At 42.5% G+C, this 16,132-nt stretch overlaps 1 protein-coding gene across 2 annotated transcripts in view; it reads right to left on the reverse strand.

Annotated features, from left to right (window-relative positions):
* The window catches only part of LOC122560343 (short transient receptor potential channel 4-associated protein-like), a 95,558-nt gene that overhangs the window by 44,348 nt on the left and 35,078 nt on the right, over positions 1-16,132 (reverse strand). For both annotated transcript variants that reach the window (XM_043710992.1, XM_043710990.1), the window contains exons 6-9: positions 15,883-16,011; positions 14,505-14,706; positions 12,077-12,268; positions 9,385-9,527 (exon numbers count right to left, since the gene is read on the reverse strand). In XM_043710992.1, the coding sequence (XP_043566927.1) occupies positions 9,385-9,527; positions 12,077-12,268; positions 14,505-14,706; positions 15,883-16,011 (666 nt within the window). The remainder of the gene's footprint in view (positions 1-9,384; positions 9,528-12,076; positions 12,269-14,504; positions 14,707-15,882; positions 16,012-16,132) is intronic.

Raw genomic sequence — 16,132 nt, forward strand, 5'->3', positions numbered from 1 at the left:
CCATATCTCTCTAAACCCTTCTGATTCATATACCCATCCAAAATGCCTTTTAAATGTTGCAATCATACTAGCCTCCACAACATCTTCTGGCAGCTCATTCCATACACGTACTACCCTCTGCGCGAAAAAGTTGCCCCTTAGCTCCCTTTTATATCTTTCCACTCTCACCCTAAACCTATGCCCTCTAGTTCTGGACTCCCTGACCCCAAGGAAGAGACTGTGTCTATTTATCCTATCCATGCCCCTCATAATTTTAAGTTCACCCCTCAGCTTCCGACGCTCAAGGGAAAACAGCCCCAGCCTACTCAACCTCTCCCAATATCTCAAATCCTCCAACCCTGGCAACATCCTTGTAAATCGTTTCTGAACCCTTTCAAGTTTCACAACAACATTCCGATAGGAAGGAGACCAGATTTGCACACAATATTCCGACAGTGGCCTAACCAATGTCCTGTATAGCAACATGACCTCCCAACTCCTGTACTCAATACTCTGGCCAATAAAGGAAAGCATACTAAACACTGCTTTCACTTTCCTATCTATCTGCCACTCCACTTTCAAGGAGCTATGAACATGCACTCCAAGGTCTCTTTGTTCAGCAACAATCCCCAGGACCTTACCATTAAGTATATAAATCCTGCTAAGATTAGCTTCCCAAAATGCAGCACCTCATATTCATCTAAATTAAACTCCATCTGCCACTCCTCAGGCCATAGGCCCTTCTGATCAAGCTCCTGTTGTAATCAGATAACCCTCTTTGCTGTCCACCAGCAATTTTGGTGTCATCTGAAAACTTACAAACTGTCCCTCTTATGCTCACATCCAAATCATTTATGTGAATGACAAAAAGTAGTGAACCTGGACCCAGCACCGATCCTTATGGCACCCCACTGGTCCACACAAGTCCACTAAATTTGTATTGAACCATTTTGAACCTCCATTATGAGCAGAGCAACAAGGAAGAGGGCGAAGAGAAGCGAGTGCTGCCGGGAAGTTCTTAAGTGGATGAGATCTAAACCAGAGACCCTATACTGTAGAACCTCCCATTCGCCCACTTTCGTGAACCTCACTAAGAGTCTGTAAACTCGGTATGTTTTCAGGTTTTTTTCCCCCCTTTTCTTCTCTTCCTTTAGTCCTGTGGGCGCTTTCAGATTAGCAGGGTATGGCCGTTAGGGGAGTTGCATGTTCATTCTGCAGAATGTGGCAAGTGAGAGTCATGACACGTTTCCACCAACCATATCTGCGGGAAGTGCACCCAACTCCAGTTCCTCAAAAACACAGAAGGGAACTGGAGCTGAACTATGGATCATTTGGGAGACGAGGGAGAAACTGAGAGGATGTACAGGGAGGTAGTCGCTCCTCAGACACAGGGTATGGACAGCTGGGTTACAGTCGGGGGAGGAAAGGAACCAATAGACAGAGCAGGGATCCCCTGTGCCCATTCCCCTCAGCAATAAGTATACTGTTTTGGATACTGCAGCTGGGGATGGCCTACCAGGGGAAAGCCAAAGCTGCCAGGTCTCTGGCACGGAGCCTGGATCTGTGGCTCAGAAGGGAAGGGAGGAACAATAGAAAAGCACTAGTGGTAGATATTTAATTGGGGACTCAATAGTTAGATAGACTGAAAGGAGATTTTGTGGTTAGGAACGAGACTTCCAGAAGGTATGTTGCCGATTGGGTTTACACAATTCTGAAGGGGGAGGATGAGCAGCCAGAAATCGTGGTACATATTGGCACCAATTATATAGCCAAGAAAGGGACTGAGGATCTGAAAATTGAGCTAGATTGGAAGCTACAGAGCAGCATGCGAAGTGATCTCAGGTTTGCTACCCGTACCACGAGATAGTGAGGTGAGGAATGGTCAGCGAGTGCAGCTTAACAGGTGGCTGTGAGGATGGTGCAGGAGGGAGGGCTTCAGATATTTAGACCATTGGGATGCCTTCTGGAGAAGGTGGGACCTGTACAAGAAGGACGGGTTGCACCTGAACTGGAGGACACACATGTCCTGGGTGGGAGATTTGCTCGTGGTCCAGGAGGGTTTAAATTAGTTTGGCAGGCGGGGGTGGGACCAGAGCTACATATGAGGGGGTTAGTTGTATTTGGGGCTGTGATAGGATGTAGTGAATCTATCAGGAAGGTTTTCTATGTTATTAAACAAAGGAATCGGTTAAAATGTGCCTGCTTTAACGCAAGGAGTGGGAGAAATAAGAGTGATGAACTTAGAGCATGGATCAGTACTTGGGACTATGATGTTGTGGTCGTAATGGAGACGTGGGTTTCACAAGGGCAGGAACAGTTGCTAGATGCTCCAGGGTTTAGAACATTTAAAAAGAACAGGTAGGGTGGAAAGAGGAGGGGACGTAGCATTGCTAATTAGAGAGTGCATCACAGCTACAGAAACAAAGGTTGTCAAGGAAGATTTGTCTACTGAGTCAGTATGGGTAGAAGTTAGGAACAGCAAAAGAGGGTTTTCTATCGACCCCCAAATAGCAGTAGGGAGATTGAAGTCATAGGCTTGCAGATTTTGGGAAAAAATGCAGATGAAGCAGGGTTGTTATGAGGTAACTTCAACTTTCCCAATATTGACTGGAACCTCCTTAGTGCAGATGGTTAAGATGGAGCCTTGTCAGGTGTGCTCTGGAGGATTTCCTGACTCAGTATGTAAACAGGCCGACGAGGGGCGAGGCCATTTTGGATTTATTACTTGGCAATGAGCCAGGACAGATGTCAGATCTCGTGGTGGGAGAACACTTTGGTGACAGGGACCATAACTGCCTCATTTACCATAGCCATGGAGAGGGAAAGGAGCTGTTACCAAGGGAACATATTTAATTGGGGAAAAGGAAATTATGACGCTATCAGACAAGAAGTGCAGATTGGGAGCAAGGGCACAACAAATATGTGCAGACTGTTTAAGGAGCAGTTGTTGCGTGTGATGCATAAGTTTGTTCTTCTGAGACAGGCAAGGAGGGGTAAGATTAAGGAGCCTTGGATGACGAGAACAGAGTAACTTTGTATCAAAAGGAAGGCAGCAGCATACGTAAGATGGAGGAAGCAAGGGTCGAGCACAGCTTTAGAGAATTACAGGCTTACTAAAAAGGAGCTCAGAAATGGACTGAAGAGAACCAGGAGGGGGGCACGAGAAAGGCTTGGTAGGAAGGATTAGGGAGAACCCAAAGGTATTTTACTCATACGTGAGGAATAAGAGGGAGAAGGGAGGGCCGGTCAGGGATAGCGTAGGGAACTTGTGGGGAGTCTGAGCAGACGGGGAAGCCCTAAATGAGGTTTTTGCTTCAGTTTTCACTAGAGAAAGGAACCTTGTTGTGAAAGAGAACTTTGAGGAGCTGGGAAATAGGCTTGAACAGATCAAGACTGATTAAGTTAATGCGCTGGAAATTTTGGCAAACATGAAGATTGCTAAGTCCCCAGGGCCAGACCAAGTTTATCCTAGGCTGCTCTGGGAAGCGAGAAAAGAGGTTGCTAAGCCCCTAGCGAAGATCTTTGCTTCCTCACTCTCAGAGAGTCATCCCGGAGAATTGGAGGGAGAAGAACGTTGTTATTCTTTTCAAGAAGGGTAAAAGGGAAATCCCTGGTAATTACAGACCAGTCAGTAATCACCTGTGGTTAGTAAGGTTTTGGAAAGAATTCGGAGGCATAGGATTTGACTATTTGGCAAAGGCAGTCAGCATGACTTGGCGAGGGGCATGTCATGCCTCACAAATTTTATTGAGTTCTTTGAGGAGGTGACAAGACAGGTCAATGAAGGTCGAGCAGTGGGTGTGATGTATATGGACTTCAGCAAGGCATTTGATAAGGTTTCCCATGGTAGGCTCATTCATAAAGCATTCATAAAGTCAGAAAGTATGGGATACAGGGAGATTTGGCTATCTGGATTCAGAATTGGTTGGTTGACAGAAGACAAAGAGTGGTTATAGATGGAAAATATTCTGCCTGGAGGTCAGTGGTGAGTGGTGTCCGCAAGACTCTGTTCTTGGGTGTCAGCTCTTTGTAGTTTTTAATAAATGACTTGGATGAGGAGGATAAGGGGTGGGGTTAGTAAATTTGCCGATGACACAAAGGATGGAGATATTGTTGATATTGAGGGCTGTTGCAGGCTGCAGCACAACATAGACAGGACGCAGAGCTGGGCTAAGAACAGGCAGATGGGGTTCAATCTGGATAAATGCGAAGTGATGCATTTTGGAAGGTCGAACTTGAATGCTGAATATACAATTCTTGGCAGTGTGAAGGAACAGAGGGATCTTGGTATTCAACTGCATAGATCCCTCAAAGTTGCCACGCAAGTGGATAGAGTTGTTAAGAAAGCATATGGCGTTTTGGCTTTTGTTAACAGGGGATCGAGTTTAAGAGCTGTGAGGTATTGCTGCAGCTCTATAAAACCCTGGTTAGACCACACTTGGAATATTGTGTCCAGTTCTTGTTGCCCTATTATAGAAAAGAGACGGAGACTTTGGACAGGGTGCAAACAAGGTTTACCAGGATGCTGCCTGGACTGGAAGGCTCGTCTTCTGAAGAGAGGTTTACTGAGCTCAGACTTTTTTCTCTGGAGAGGAGGAAGAGGAGGAGGAAGACTGGTGACCTGATCAAGGTATACAAGGTAACGAGAGGCATGGATATAGTCAATACCCAGAGAACTTTCCCCAGGGCAGGACTGACTGGCACTAGGGCTCATAATTTTAAGGTGTTAGGAGGGAGGTATAGAGGAGACGTCAGAGGTAGGTTCTTTACGCAGAGAGCTGTGAATGCATGGAATGCGTTCCCACCGGTGGTGATGGAAACAGAATCATTAGGGGCATTAGAGATGACTGCTGGACATGCACATGGATAGCAGGAATTGAGAGGTGCATAGGTTAGGTTATTTTATTTTAGATTAAGAATAATCCTCGGCACAACACTGTGGGCCAAACGGCCTGTTCTGTGCTGTACTTTTCTATACTCTACGTTCTATTATGATCTGGTTAGAGATTGTCAACTTCAAACAAAATGTTAACCAAGTTTGAAATTCCAGTTCCTAAATAAAAAGTGGAGAAAAGGTGATAGAAGCAAGTGAAAGGGAGCAAAGTTGAAAATAATTGGAATGCTAGCTGTGAAACTGACAAGAGTTAAATCATGATTGGCTGAAAATCTAGTTTAAATCTAGCAAATGTTGGGCAACTGAGATAGTCTTTTTTGAAAGGAAAGCTCGTGAAGATTCAAATAAAGAATCCAAATAGCTGTTTCGTTAAGTTCCAAAAGCTGAACTCTGCCACTTGGCATAAAGTTTATTTCTTTCAATACTAGCCATTGCCTGTCTACAACCTTAGCTTTTAATGTATTTTCACAGTCAATTTACCCTCCAACCTTCAATGGAAATACAATATTAAGCAAAGCAATTTAGTATTGTGACCATTGGTTTTACTGAGTTAACCTGGATGAATATGCCAGCACCCTCAGGCTAGCAGCAAGCTTAACAGACTGGGTCCCAGCCAGCTACTGGCATTGAAAAATACTTCAATGATAGAGCATGCAAGATCAATTGGAGCTTCTGGCTGCTGACAATGAGCAAATGCTAAAACTTGTTCATTTAGATGGGTCACTCAGATTTCCTGTTCCATGACCAAAATGCAGTAGATTCTCTCAACATGCAAAAAGCTTCAATATTGAAATTACAATTATTTGCAAAATACAATGACCTTACAAAATCTCCAAATCTAGCACTAGATTTCAATATACCTTCAACACAGGAAACCTGTAGTTTAATAATTGCTGGTGTACCATCACTATACAAAACACTTTGTCCGTAATGTTGCTACAGTGGTATCAGATAGAATGCAGCATTATTAAAGACTACAATCATAAAACAACAGCACCTGCTGAAAGAATGTGGGGCTCAGCAACTACGTTTGTGCTAGCTTGTTCCTCATAAGATAGAGAAACAGAATTAGGTCATCTGGCCCATCGAATCTGCTCCTAACTGCCAAGTGAACATTCATATTAACCCGAAGAGAATACTGAACTGGGAGCCTTGAGTCCCTTTGTGCATTAGATTTCCAAAGAAGTTCATGTTTAAAGTAGACTATGCCTCTATTCTTCCTACCAGAGTGCATAACCTCTCACTCTGCTACGTCTTTGCCCACTCTCCTTGCCTGTCCAAACCCTTTTGCAGCATTCCTGCTTCCTCAACACTATCTGTCCCTCAACCTTCATGTCATCTGCAAACTTCACAATCCCTTTGTTCCTTTATCCAGATCGTTAATGCATAACATGAGAAGTTGTGCTCCCAACCTGGATTCCAATGGAAGTTGACTACTCACAAGCTGCCATCCTGAAAATGATCCCTTTATCCATTCTCTGCTTTCTGCCAGTCAGCAAATCCTCTACCCATGACCCTAACACCATTGCCTCTTACCTCTTAAGAGTTGCCTGTCTGGCATTTTATTAGAGGCCTTCTGGAAATCCATCAGATCACATCCACTGACTCTTTTGTCTAACTTGCTCATCTCCTCAAAGAATTAGGGCATCACTGATTCAGTGGTTAGCAGTGCTGCCTCAGCGCCAGGGACCTGGGTTCGACTTCAGCTTTGGCCAACTGTCTGTGTAGAGTTTGTACACATTTCCTCTGACGGTCCAAAGATATGCAGGTTAGACATATCAACCATGGAAAATTGCACCACAGTGCTCAGGGAATGTGCAGGCTACATGGGTTAGCCATGATAAATATGGTGTTACAGGGATCGAGTGGGGTCTGGTTCTGAATGGGATGTTCTTGAGGGGGTCAGTGCAGACTCAACGGGCTGAATGACCTCTTTCTGCACTGTAGGGTTTCAATGAAACAATCATAACAGATTTGTCAGGCATGACCTCCACTCGACCCAACTTGATTCAGCCCAACTTTACTGTAGACTTTCACGTACTCCTAAATCTCATCCTCTCAGCCTCAGGCTGAATTAAACTGCATACATTGTGCTGCTTACAGCTGTGCTGAGGGAGGAGATTCCCGGAAATACATCCAGGTAAGTTACTTGGGTGGAACTGAGAAATAAGAAAGGGATGATAACTTATTGGGATTGTATTATAGACCCCCTAATAGTCAGAGGGAAATTGAGAAACAAACTTGTAAGGAGATCTCAGCTATCTGTAAGAATAATAGGGTGGTTATGGTAGGGGATTTTAACTTTCCAAACATAGACTGGGACTGCCATAGTGTTAAGGGTTTAGATGGAGAGGAATTTGTTAAGTGTGTACAAGACAATTTTCGGATTCAGTATGTGGATGAACCTACTAGAGAAGGTGCAAAACTTGACCTACTCTTGGGAAATAAGGCAGGGCAGGTGACTGAGGTGTCAGTGCGGGGGGAATTTGGGACAGCGACCATAATTCTATTCGTTTTAAAATAGTGATGGAAAAGGATAGATCAGATCTCAAAGTTCTAAATTGGAGAAAGGCCAATTTTGACGGTATTAGGCAAGAACTTTCAAAAGCTGATTGGGGGCAGATGTTCGCAGGTAAAGAGACCATAGAAAATAGGAAGCCTTCAGAAATGAGATAACGAGAATCCAGAGAAAGTATATTCCAGTCAGGGTGAAAGGAAAGGCTGGTAGGTATAGGGAATGCTGGATGACTAAAGACATTGAGGGTTTGGTTAAGAAAAAGGAAGAAGCATATGTAAGGTATAGACAGGATAGATTGAGTGAATCCTTAAAAGAGTACAAAGGAAGTAGGAGTATACTTAAGAGGGAAATCAGGAGGGCAAAAAGGGGACATGAGATAGCTTTGGCAAACAGAATTAAGGGGAATCCAAAGGGTTTTTAGAAATACATTAAGTACAAAAGGGAACTACGGAGAGAATAGGGCCCCTCAAAGATCAGCAAGGCAGCCTTTGTGTGGAGTTGCAGAAAATGGGGAAATACTGAATAAATGTGAGGTGCTGCATTTTGGGAAAGTAAATCTTAGCAGGACTTATATACTTAATGGTAAGGTCCTAGGCAGTGTTGCTGAACAAAGAGACCTTGGAGAACAGGTTCATAGCTCCTTGAAAGTGGAGTCGCAGGTAGATAGGGTAGTGAAGATGGCGTTTGGTATGCTTTCCTTTATTGGTCAGAGTATTGAGTACAGGAGTTGGGAAGTCATGTTGCGGCTGTACAGGACATTGGTTAGGCCACTGTTGGAATATTGCGTGCAATTCTGGTCTCCTTCCTATCAGAAAGATATTGTGAAATTTGAAAGGGCTCAGAAAAGATTTACAAGGATGTTGCCAGGGTTGGAGGATTTGAGCTATCGGGAGAGGCTGAACAGGCTGGGGCTGTTTTCCCTGGAGCATCGGAGGCTGAGGCGTGACCTTATAGAGGTTTACAAAATTATGAGGGGCATGGATAGGGTGAATAGACACAGTCTTTTCCCTGGGGTCAGGGAGACCAGAACTAGAGGGCATACGTTTAGGGTGAGAGGGGAAAGATATAAAAGAGACCCAAGGGGCAACTTTTTCACACAAGGGGTGGTACATGCATGGAATGAGCTGCTGGAGGAAGTGGAGGCTGGTACAATTGCAATATTTAAGAGGTATTTGGATGGGTATACGAATAGGAAGGGTTTGGAGGGATATAGGCCAGGTGCTAGCAGGTGGGACTAGATTGGGTTGGGATGTCTGGTTGGCATGGACAGGTTGGACCGAACGGTCTGTTTCCATGCTGTACATCTGTATGCTTAGTATTTTCCGATCTCAGACAGGTTTAGTGAACTAAAGGTACAGAACTGCCTGTGATTGGAGAAGCAACAATCTTCCAATATACTTGTGTGTACTTTGAACAAAGGTTTGATGGTCCAGATAGGACTCTTCAGCTCAGATCACTTACTGGAAAAGCTGGTTTGAGGTAATGCTATTAAGGAGCGCTGGTGAGTTGGTGCAGTGAATCACTGTGAACCAGAGAGTAAAGGAACTGAATGTTGAAGGCAGTGGATGGGGTACTGGTCAAGCAGACCTCTTGGCCATAGCTAGTGTCAAACATCTTCAATGCCACTGCAGCCGCATATATTCATACAATTGAACAGTACTCAATCACACTCCTGCTTACGTCTTATACATTATGGACATGCACTGGAGAGATAGGTAGCAAGTTATTTGCTGTAGAATTCACAGCCTCCAACCTATTTTTATGACAACATTTAAATCTATTGTCCAATACAATTTCTTGTCAAGAGTAACTCCCCAGATGTTGATCGTAGAGAATTAAGTGATGGCAATCCCTCTGAACATGGAGAAATATTTAGATTCTTTTTCATTGGGAATGGACATCACCTAGCATTGAGGAGTGTGCAGTGCTCTCAAAAGAGAAAAAAAAACTTAAACACAGAAGCTTGAGGAAAGTTGTGCCAGAGGTTACCAACCTGATTTCGCTGCCTTCCCATTAGTAGTACACACAACACATACAGGACTTCCACTTTGTACATTATCTCATGCATGATCTTCATGGACTGTGGGAGCCGACTCCTCAACTGGCTGGCGGCCAGTACACTCTCATCTGCAGACTCTAAACACAGAAAATGGAGTTTAAATTAAGCCTCAATTTTCCTTCCTGTTCCTCCAAAATCCAAGTGCATTGTCTTATAAACACTCCTCCCTACATCCCTAAACACGTCCAAACACTTGCATACTACCTGTATAATAGGACATCATTTTATCCTCAATGCACTAGTATTTTTCCAAAACTACAATGACGCTATAACTTGACCATTACGAGAGGGAACTTGCCTTCTCATGTATTCTTTGATCTTAATGCTGCTGTTATGGACTTTTATTCTTCATCTTGATTTTCCAAGATGCCCAGTTTAAAAAACACTGCAATTTATTTTGATTAATTAATGCAAACAATGAATGGACACACCTCAGAATGCATAGAATCTTACAATACACTAAGACACAATTCTGACCACTGAGCCGGTGCCCTTTTTAGTTCCATACCAATTCAGCCCCTATCAGCAGTTGATGTACCTACACCACATGAAATGGTTTAAATTGGTGATTCACTGCTCTGTTCTTAATACAGTTCGGTATGAAGTATAAATACTGGCTTTGACAATCATGCCAACATCTAATGAAAATGTTTCTTCCATAATTCAATCCATTTGACCTCCAATTGCCTGAAGTTTGCGATTGAATCTGATTCAATTATCCTTTACAGCAGTGCATATTAGACCTTAACCGCCCTCTGGATGAAAATAATTTCTCATTTCCCCTTTAGCTCTTGTGCCAATATTTAAAATTTCTATCCTCTTGTTACTGTCACACGAGCCAGTAGAAAGCTTCTCCCTTCTCAAAGGTCAATTTTGAAATACTTGTTTTAGGATGTAGGTTTGCTTGCTGAGCTGGAAGGTTCGTTTTCAGACATTTGGTCACCATACCAGGTAACATCTTCAGTGAGCCTCCGGATGAAACACTGGTGGTGTAGCCCGCTTTCTACATATATGTTTGGGTTTCCTTGGGTTGGTGATGTCATTGCCTGTGGTGCCATTTCCTGCTCATTTGGATCCAACTGGAATTCTAACAAACGTTGACTTGGATCCCATTTACCTCTCTGAGAAAAAGAACAGGAAATGCCATACTCTCTCCTAGGCTAATATATTCTGGAGTTGTGCTCACAATACTCCAAATGGGACCTAATCAAGGTTTTGTTTGGCTGCAGCATAACTTCTACATCCTTAAACTCAAATCTTCAAGATATAAAGGCTAGTATTTCATTAGCTCTCCTTCCTACCTTTTACACCTGATTGCGGCATTTTAAAAACCTACATACCTGAAGCACACTTTACCCCACAACTTTCAAATTCTCTTTGGATGTGCACTGCATTAAACTTCATACCATCTAGAAAGTACCCTGATCTATCCTTTCTCTGTCCAAATTGGATAACCTTACACCTGGTTACACTGAACTCCACCTGTCACAGTTATGTCCATTCACTCAGTCTATCAATATCCCTCTAATGTTATGCTATAATCAACACTCTCGACAATGCTGCCTGTCATTTGGATTTATGACTTTCAATGCCATTATCCCAGTCCTTAATAAAGGAGGATAATTGAGGTCCTAGCAAATCCTTTTGGGACACCAACTGAATGCCTACCCAATATCCCTACTTTATCATCTGTTATTCAACCAACTTCCTAGCCATGACCTTTGCAGCAGCAGCAGTTTAATACCTTAGTTAAAACACAGAAAATGTGCGCAGAACAACCATTCAGTCCTTTAATCCTGCTCAGTCATTCATTATGACCATGGCCAATTATCGAATTCAGTATCCTATTCCCACTTTCGCCCCATACCCTTCGATCCTTTTAGCTCCAAGAATAATATCTAACACAGTCCGAAAAATACTCAATGTTCTAGCCTCTTTTGCTTTTTGTGGGAGAAATTCCATAGGCCACATACATTGAAGAAATTTCTTAGTCCTAATTGTCCTAGCTCATATCCTTAGACTGTGAACTCCTTGCTCTGGACCCTCCGGTCATTGCGAACATCCTTCCTGCATTTACCATCTGCTTCTGCTAAATATTTATAGTTTTTCTTTTTAATAAGATCGCCCTCACCCTCCTGAACACCAGTGAACATTGCTCTGACAAAACCAGTCTCTATTCATATACGCAGGTCCTGCCAACCAAGTAATGAACCGGGTAAATGTTCACAGCCCACCCTATATAGTCAGAATATCATTCCTCCGATAAGGAGGTCAAATCTGCACAATACTCCATTGGTGTGGTCTCACCAATGCCCTGCACAACTGCAGTAAGATATTTCTGTTCCTGTACCCTAATCCACTCACTATAAGTGAAACACCATTTCCATGCATATTTACTTTCATCATGTCTTCTTCCTCCAGGTTCAATTCACCTAATCCTTCTTTTACTATTTATTTGCCTTTCAAAACTTTGGAATTCGATCTTTAGTTGGCTCTCAGTCTCTTTTCATGCATCCTCCTAGTCTCTCATATTTGAGCCAAAAGCCATTGCATTGCTGGTCCCTTCACTCGTCAGTATCAGATGTATTAGAAATTGGGTGCAATCACGACGAGCTGTGCAAATTACCTGTGCTACTGCTTTGGTCAGGTTCCTCAGTGGCCATGTGCATTAATGCATCAAGGACCAATGCATTGTCCAGCCACGCATACCATTCCTCTAGCTCCTGTAAGAAGTTTGAAGTACCAGTCGTCTCAGAGACCTTCCGTGTTGCCAATTTACACAATCGCTCAATGAATCCAGGAATATTCAACAAGGTAACTAGGTTGGGATGAAAAGAGGTCATATTTTATTGCACGAGTTACAATTCCCTTAGGTGCAGAGTGTACTTCAAACATACAAGAATAAAGTATGAATAAGAAAAAATAAACTGACAATTGCACACAGGTTCCAGTTCTGATAATTATAGGTTCACTCTTTCAAAATGACACTATCACATAAGCTAGGCAAAGACCACCTCCAACAAGAGAAAATCTCAGCATTCAAAAAGGCACAACCATCACTGAATGCCCCACTACCAATATCCTGGAGTTATTATTGTTCAGAAACTTAACAGGACCAATCATATAAATACTGTGTTTAAAAGAATAGATAAAAGAATTGGAATTCTGAGACATGTCTCACCATTGTCCTAAAGGCTGTCCACAATCTACAAAGCAAAGTTCAGGAGTAAGATGAAATATTTTCTTATTGCATTAATATTGCAAGATAAAGTAGCCCCCATGATCTGCCCTTCATCCATCAATTGCAACATACACTCCCTCCACCACTGATGTTCAGTAGCAGCAGTGTACACCACCTACAAGATGCACTACACCATTTCACCAAGGCTCCCTAAACAGCACCTTCCAAACCATCAACTTATGCTACCCAGAAAAACAAAGGCCTGAGGTACTTGGGAACAGTACAACCTGCAAGTACCCCTCCAAATCACACCATCCTGACTTGGAACTCCATCACTGTTCCTTCAGTATCACTGGATCAAAATTCTGGAACACTGTCCATAACACTGTAGGTGCCCTATATCACACCAGCTGGTTCAAGAAGTTATGGCTCACTAACAAGTTCAAGAGGTGAGCAGATGCTGAATGTGCCATGAATCCTCACATTCAAAGAATGAAAAGCATTTGTGGAAAACACAAACTGATTCCACAACAAAGTTATAAGTAAGCCAAACTCCTTCAGAGGTCTTCCATTTTGCTTCATTTCAGTTTGAGCAGTGAAGAGTGGGGAGTTGTTGTTTTTTTCTTCTTAGTTTTTACATTGATATAGGCATTACTGGCTCAGCCAGCATTTATTTGTCAACTCCTATTTGCCCAGAGGACAGTTAAGCGTCAACTTGGACTCACATTGTCACAAGAAATACAAATAGGTGGTTTGGCCCCTCAAGCTTGCCCCTCCATTCAACAGCATCATGGCAGATCCAACATTCCTCTTGTCCACTTTCCTGCCTTTCCCTGTAGCCCTAGATTCCCCTACTGTTCAAGAATCTATTAGGAGAAAGTGAGGACCGCAGATGTTGAAGATCAATGTCGAGTGTGAGGTGCTAGAAAAACACAGGCAGCATCAGAGCAGAAGAATCGACATTTCAAGCATAAGCCCTTCATCAAGGGCTTATGCTCGAAACGTCGATTCTCCCGCTCCTCGGATGTTCAAGAATCTACGTCAGGCTTCACTATACACAAGGTCTCTGCACCCACAACACTGAAATTGACACACCCCTTTATTGAGACTATACTCTCTGATCCTACCCTCTCGAGGAGGTAGAAAACATCCTCGCATTTACCCTGTTAAGCCCCTTATGAATCCTATGTTTCAACAAAATAACTACTTGTTCTAAATTCTAATGAGTATAGTTCCAACCTGTTAAGCCTTTGTTTGTGTAAGACAATCCCTCCTTTACCAGCTATCATCCTAGTGAACTTTCTCTGATCTGCCTCCAATGAAATAAATCTTTCCTTCAATAAGGGCCCAAAACTGTTCAACACTCCAGATGTAGCCTCACCAGCACCTATTACAGCTACACTATGACTTCCCTACTCTTGTACTCCAACCCTTTGAATTAAAGGCTAATATTCCATTGCTTTCCTGATTACTTGTAGGGCAGACCAGGCAAGGATGGCAGATTTTCCTCTTTAAAGCAGATAGGTTTCTAAAATAATTGATAATGATTACATTATCAATTATGTTAGTTCTTTCATTCCAGATGTTTTTAGAATTCAAATTTCACCATCTGACATGATGGGATTCAAACCCACGTCCCCAGAACATCAGCCTGGGTTGCTAGACTACGAGTCCAGTGACATTTTCACCTCATCACTGTCTCCAATATTTGGGAAGCAGTTAAAAATGAGAAAGACAAAGAGCAAAAAGCATATTAATCATTAACTAGGCCAAATAGCACCAAAGGTTATGCAATTTTTTGACACATTGCATCATTCAAGAGATACTATGCACATGTAAGTGGAGGGTAGCACCAGAAAGCCTGTTTCCTTACCTTGGTTGATTTCAGCTCGTGACGGGCCTGCAGATTTCTTCTGCTGTGCATTTTTGGCAAGTAGTGTATGCTTGTCATCATTTCCTGTATCCAGCTCAGAGATAGTGACTGACAGAATTCGGCAGAAATTCGCAAGTTGCTGTTGATCAAAACTGGCCACTAGGTTTGCAAGATTTGGGATATCTTCCAGTTGTATCATCTCCTTGAAGGAACAAGATGATGCCAAAGTTAACAGCTAGTACTCCTGTATCCAAAATGTTAGGTTATAAGACACACAGATTTCCTGAAGGGGGAAAGAAGAACTCTGCAATTTATTTTACATGTCCAATCACAACAACATTAAATTAAACATATCAGCCAAAAATAATGAAGCGTTTGCATCAGACTATCTTTCATAATTGGAAAAGTGAAAGGAAAGTGAATAAAAGGAAACCAAAGAGGATGCAAGACCATGAGGAAACAGCAGGAAGAAAAACAAATTGCTGTAGAAACTCAGCAGGTCTGGCAGCATATGAGAGAGAAACAGTTAACATTGAGTCCAGTGCCTCACCAGAACCCTGTTATTACTGGACTCAAAACATTAACTCTGCTTTCTCCCCACAGATGCTGCCAGACCTGTTGACATTCTCTAGCAATTTTTTTAAAAATCCTAATCTCCAACACACTCAGTTCTTTGTTTTACTGAACAAAGTGCAGGGCCTGGGAAAGGTTTTGCAAAGGTTGTGAAAATATCTAGCACAGGCTTAATGTGCTTAGTAGCCTCTTTCTAAACTGCAAGGTGATAAATTAAGAAAATATATTGAGGCCCAAGCTGGCCCAATGACACCAATCTTTCAACTTTATTTGGTCTTACCAAATGAATGATGGACTCTTTTCTCTGCAATCTGTCCCCCCAGAATTCCTAACGTACAGGTTCAAAAGTATCGGACTGTTCTCAGTTTATCACGGAATTGGCCACAGAAAAGGAAAAGTGCCACAATGCTACATTAGGCTTACTGGTAAGAAATGCTGAAAGGATAGGTGAGCTCAACTTTCCAACTTACAGAGCTTGTACCCTACATTGGATGCCATTCATTAAGTCTTTAAGTAGAAAATATCCAAATTCCATCAGAAGCATCAGGAAGAAAACTTGGAAGCAAGTCAGAAGGGTAGATATTGTCTTGGGTGACTAAAACTTTGATCAAAAAGAGTGGTCTAAAAAGAGAATCTTAAAAAGAGAGGGGTAGAAATGTTTCAGGAGTAAATTCTACAGTATGGGGTGATAGAGAAATGAAAATGTTAGAATGGAGGAAGGCAGAGCAGCATAGTGGCAAGAGGCAAGATTATGGAAGTACTATCGCTCTCTTCAAATACAAGCCTCTGAGCAGGACAAACTGACCTTTTTCACTCCCAGGATATCTTCTATAAGTGTAGCAGTTTGCAAAAAGGTCTTTTTATTTGTCATAAGTGTGAAGAGGAATAGCACAAAGTCATTCCGTTCTGAGAGGCGCTTTGTTACTCCATCCGTCTGAAAATAAAAAAGGATGCTACATCATCCCTTGCCATCAAATACCTTCCCAAATCATGCACACTTCAGTCCAATGATACACAGCAGTTGACCTTAAAGCCTGAGGTTTTTTTTTGACTAC

This window comes from Chiloscyllium plagiosum, chromosome 20 (assembly GCF_004010195.1).
Source record: "Chiloscyllium plagiosum isolate BGI_BamShark_2017 chromosome 20, ASM401019v2, whole genome shotgun sequence".
NCBI classification, from domain to species: Eukaryota; Metazoa; Chordata; class Chondrichthyes; order Orectolobiformes; family Hemiscylliidae; genus Chiloscyllium; species Chiloscyllium plagiosum.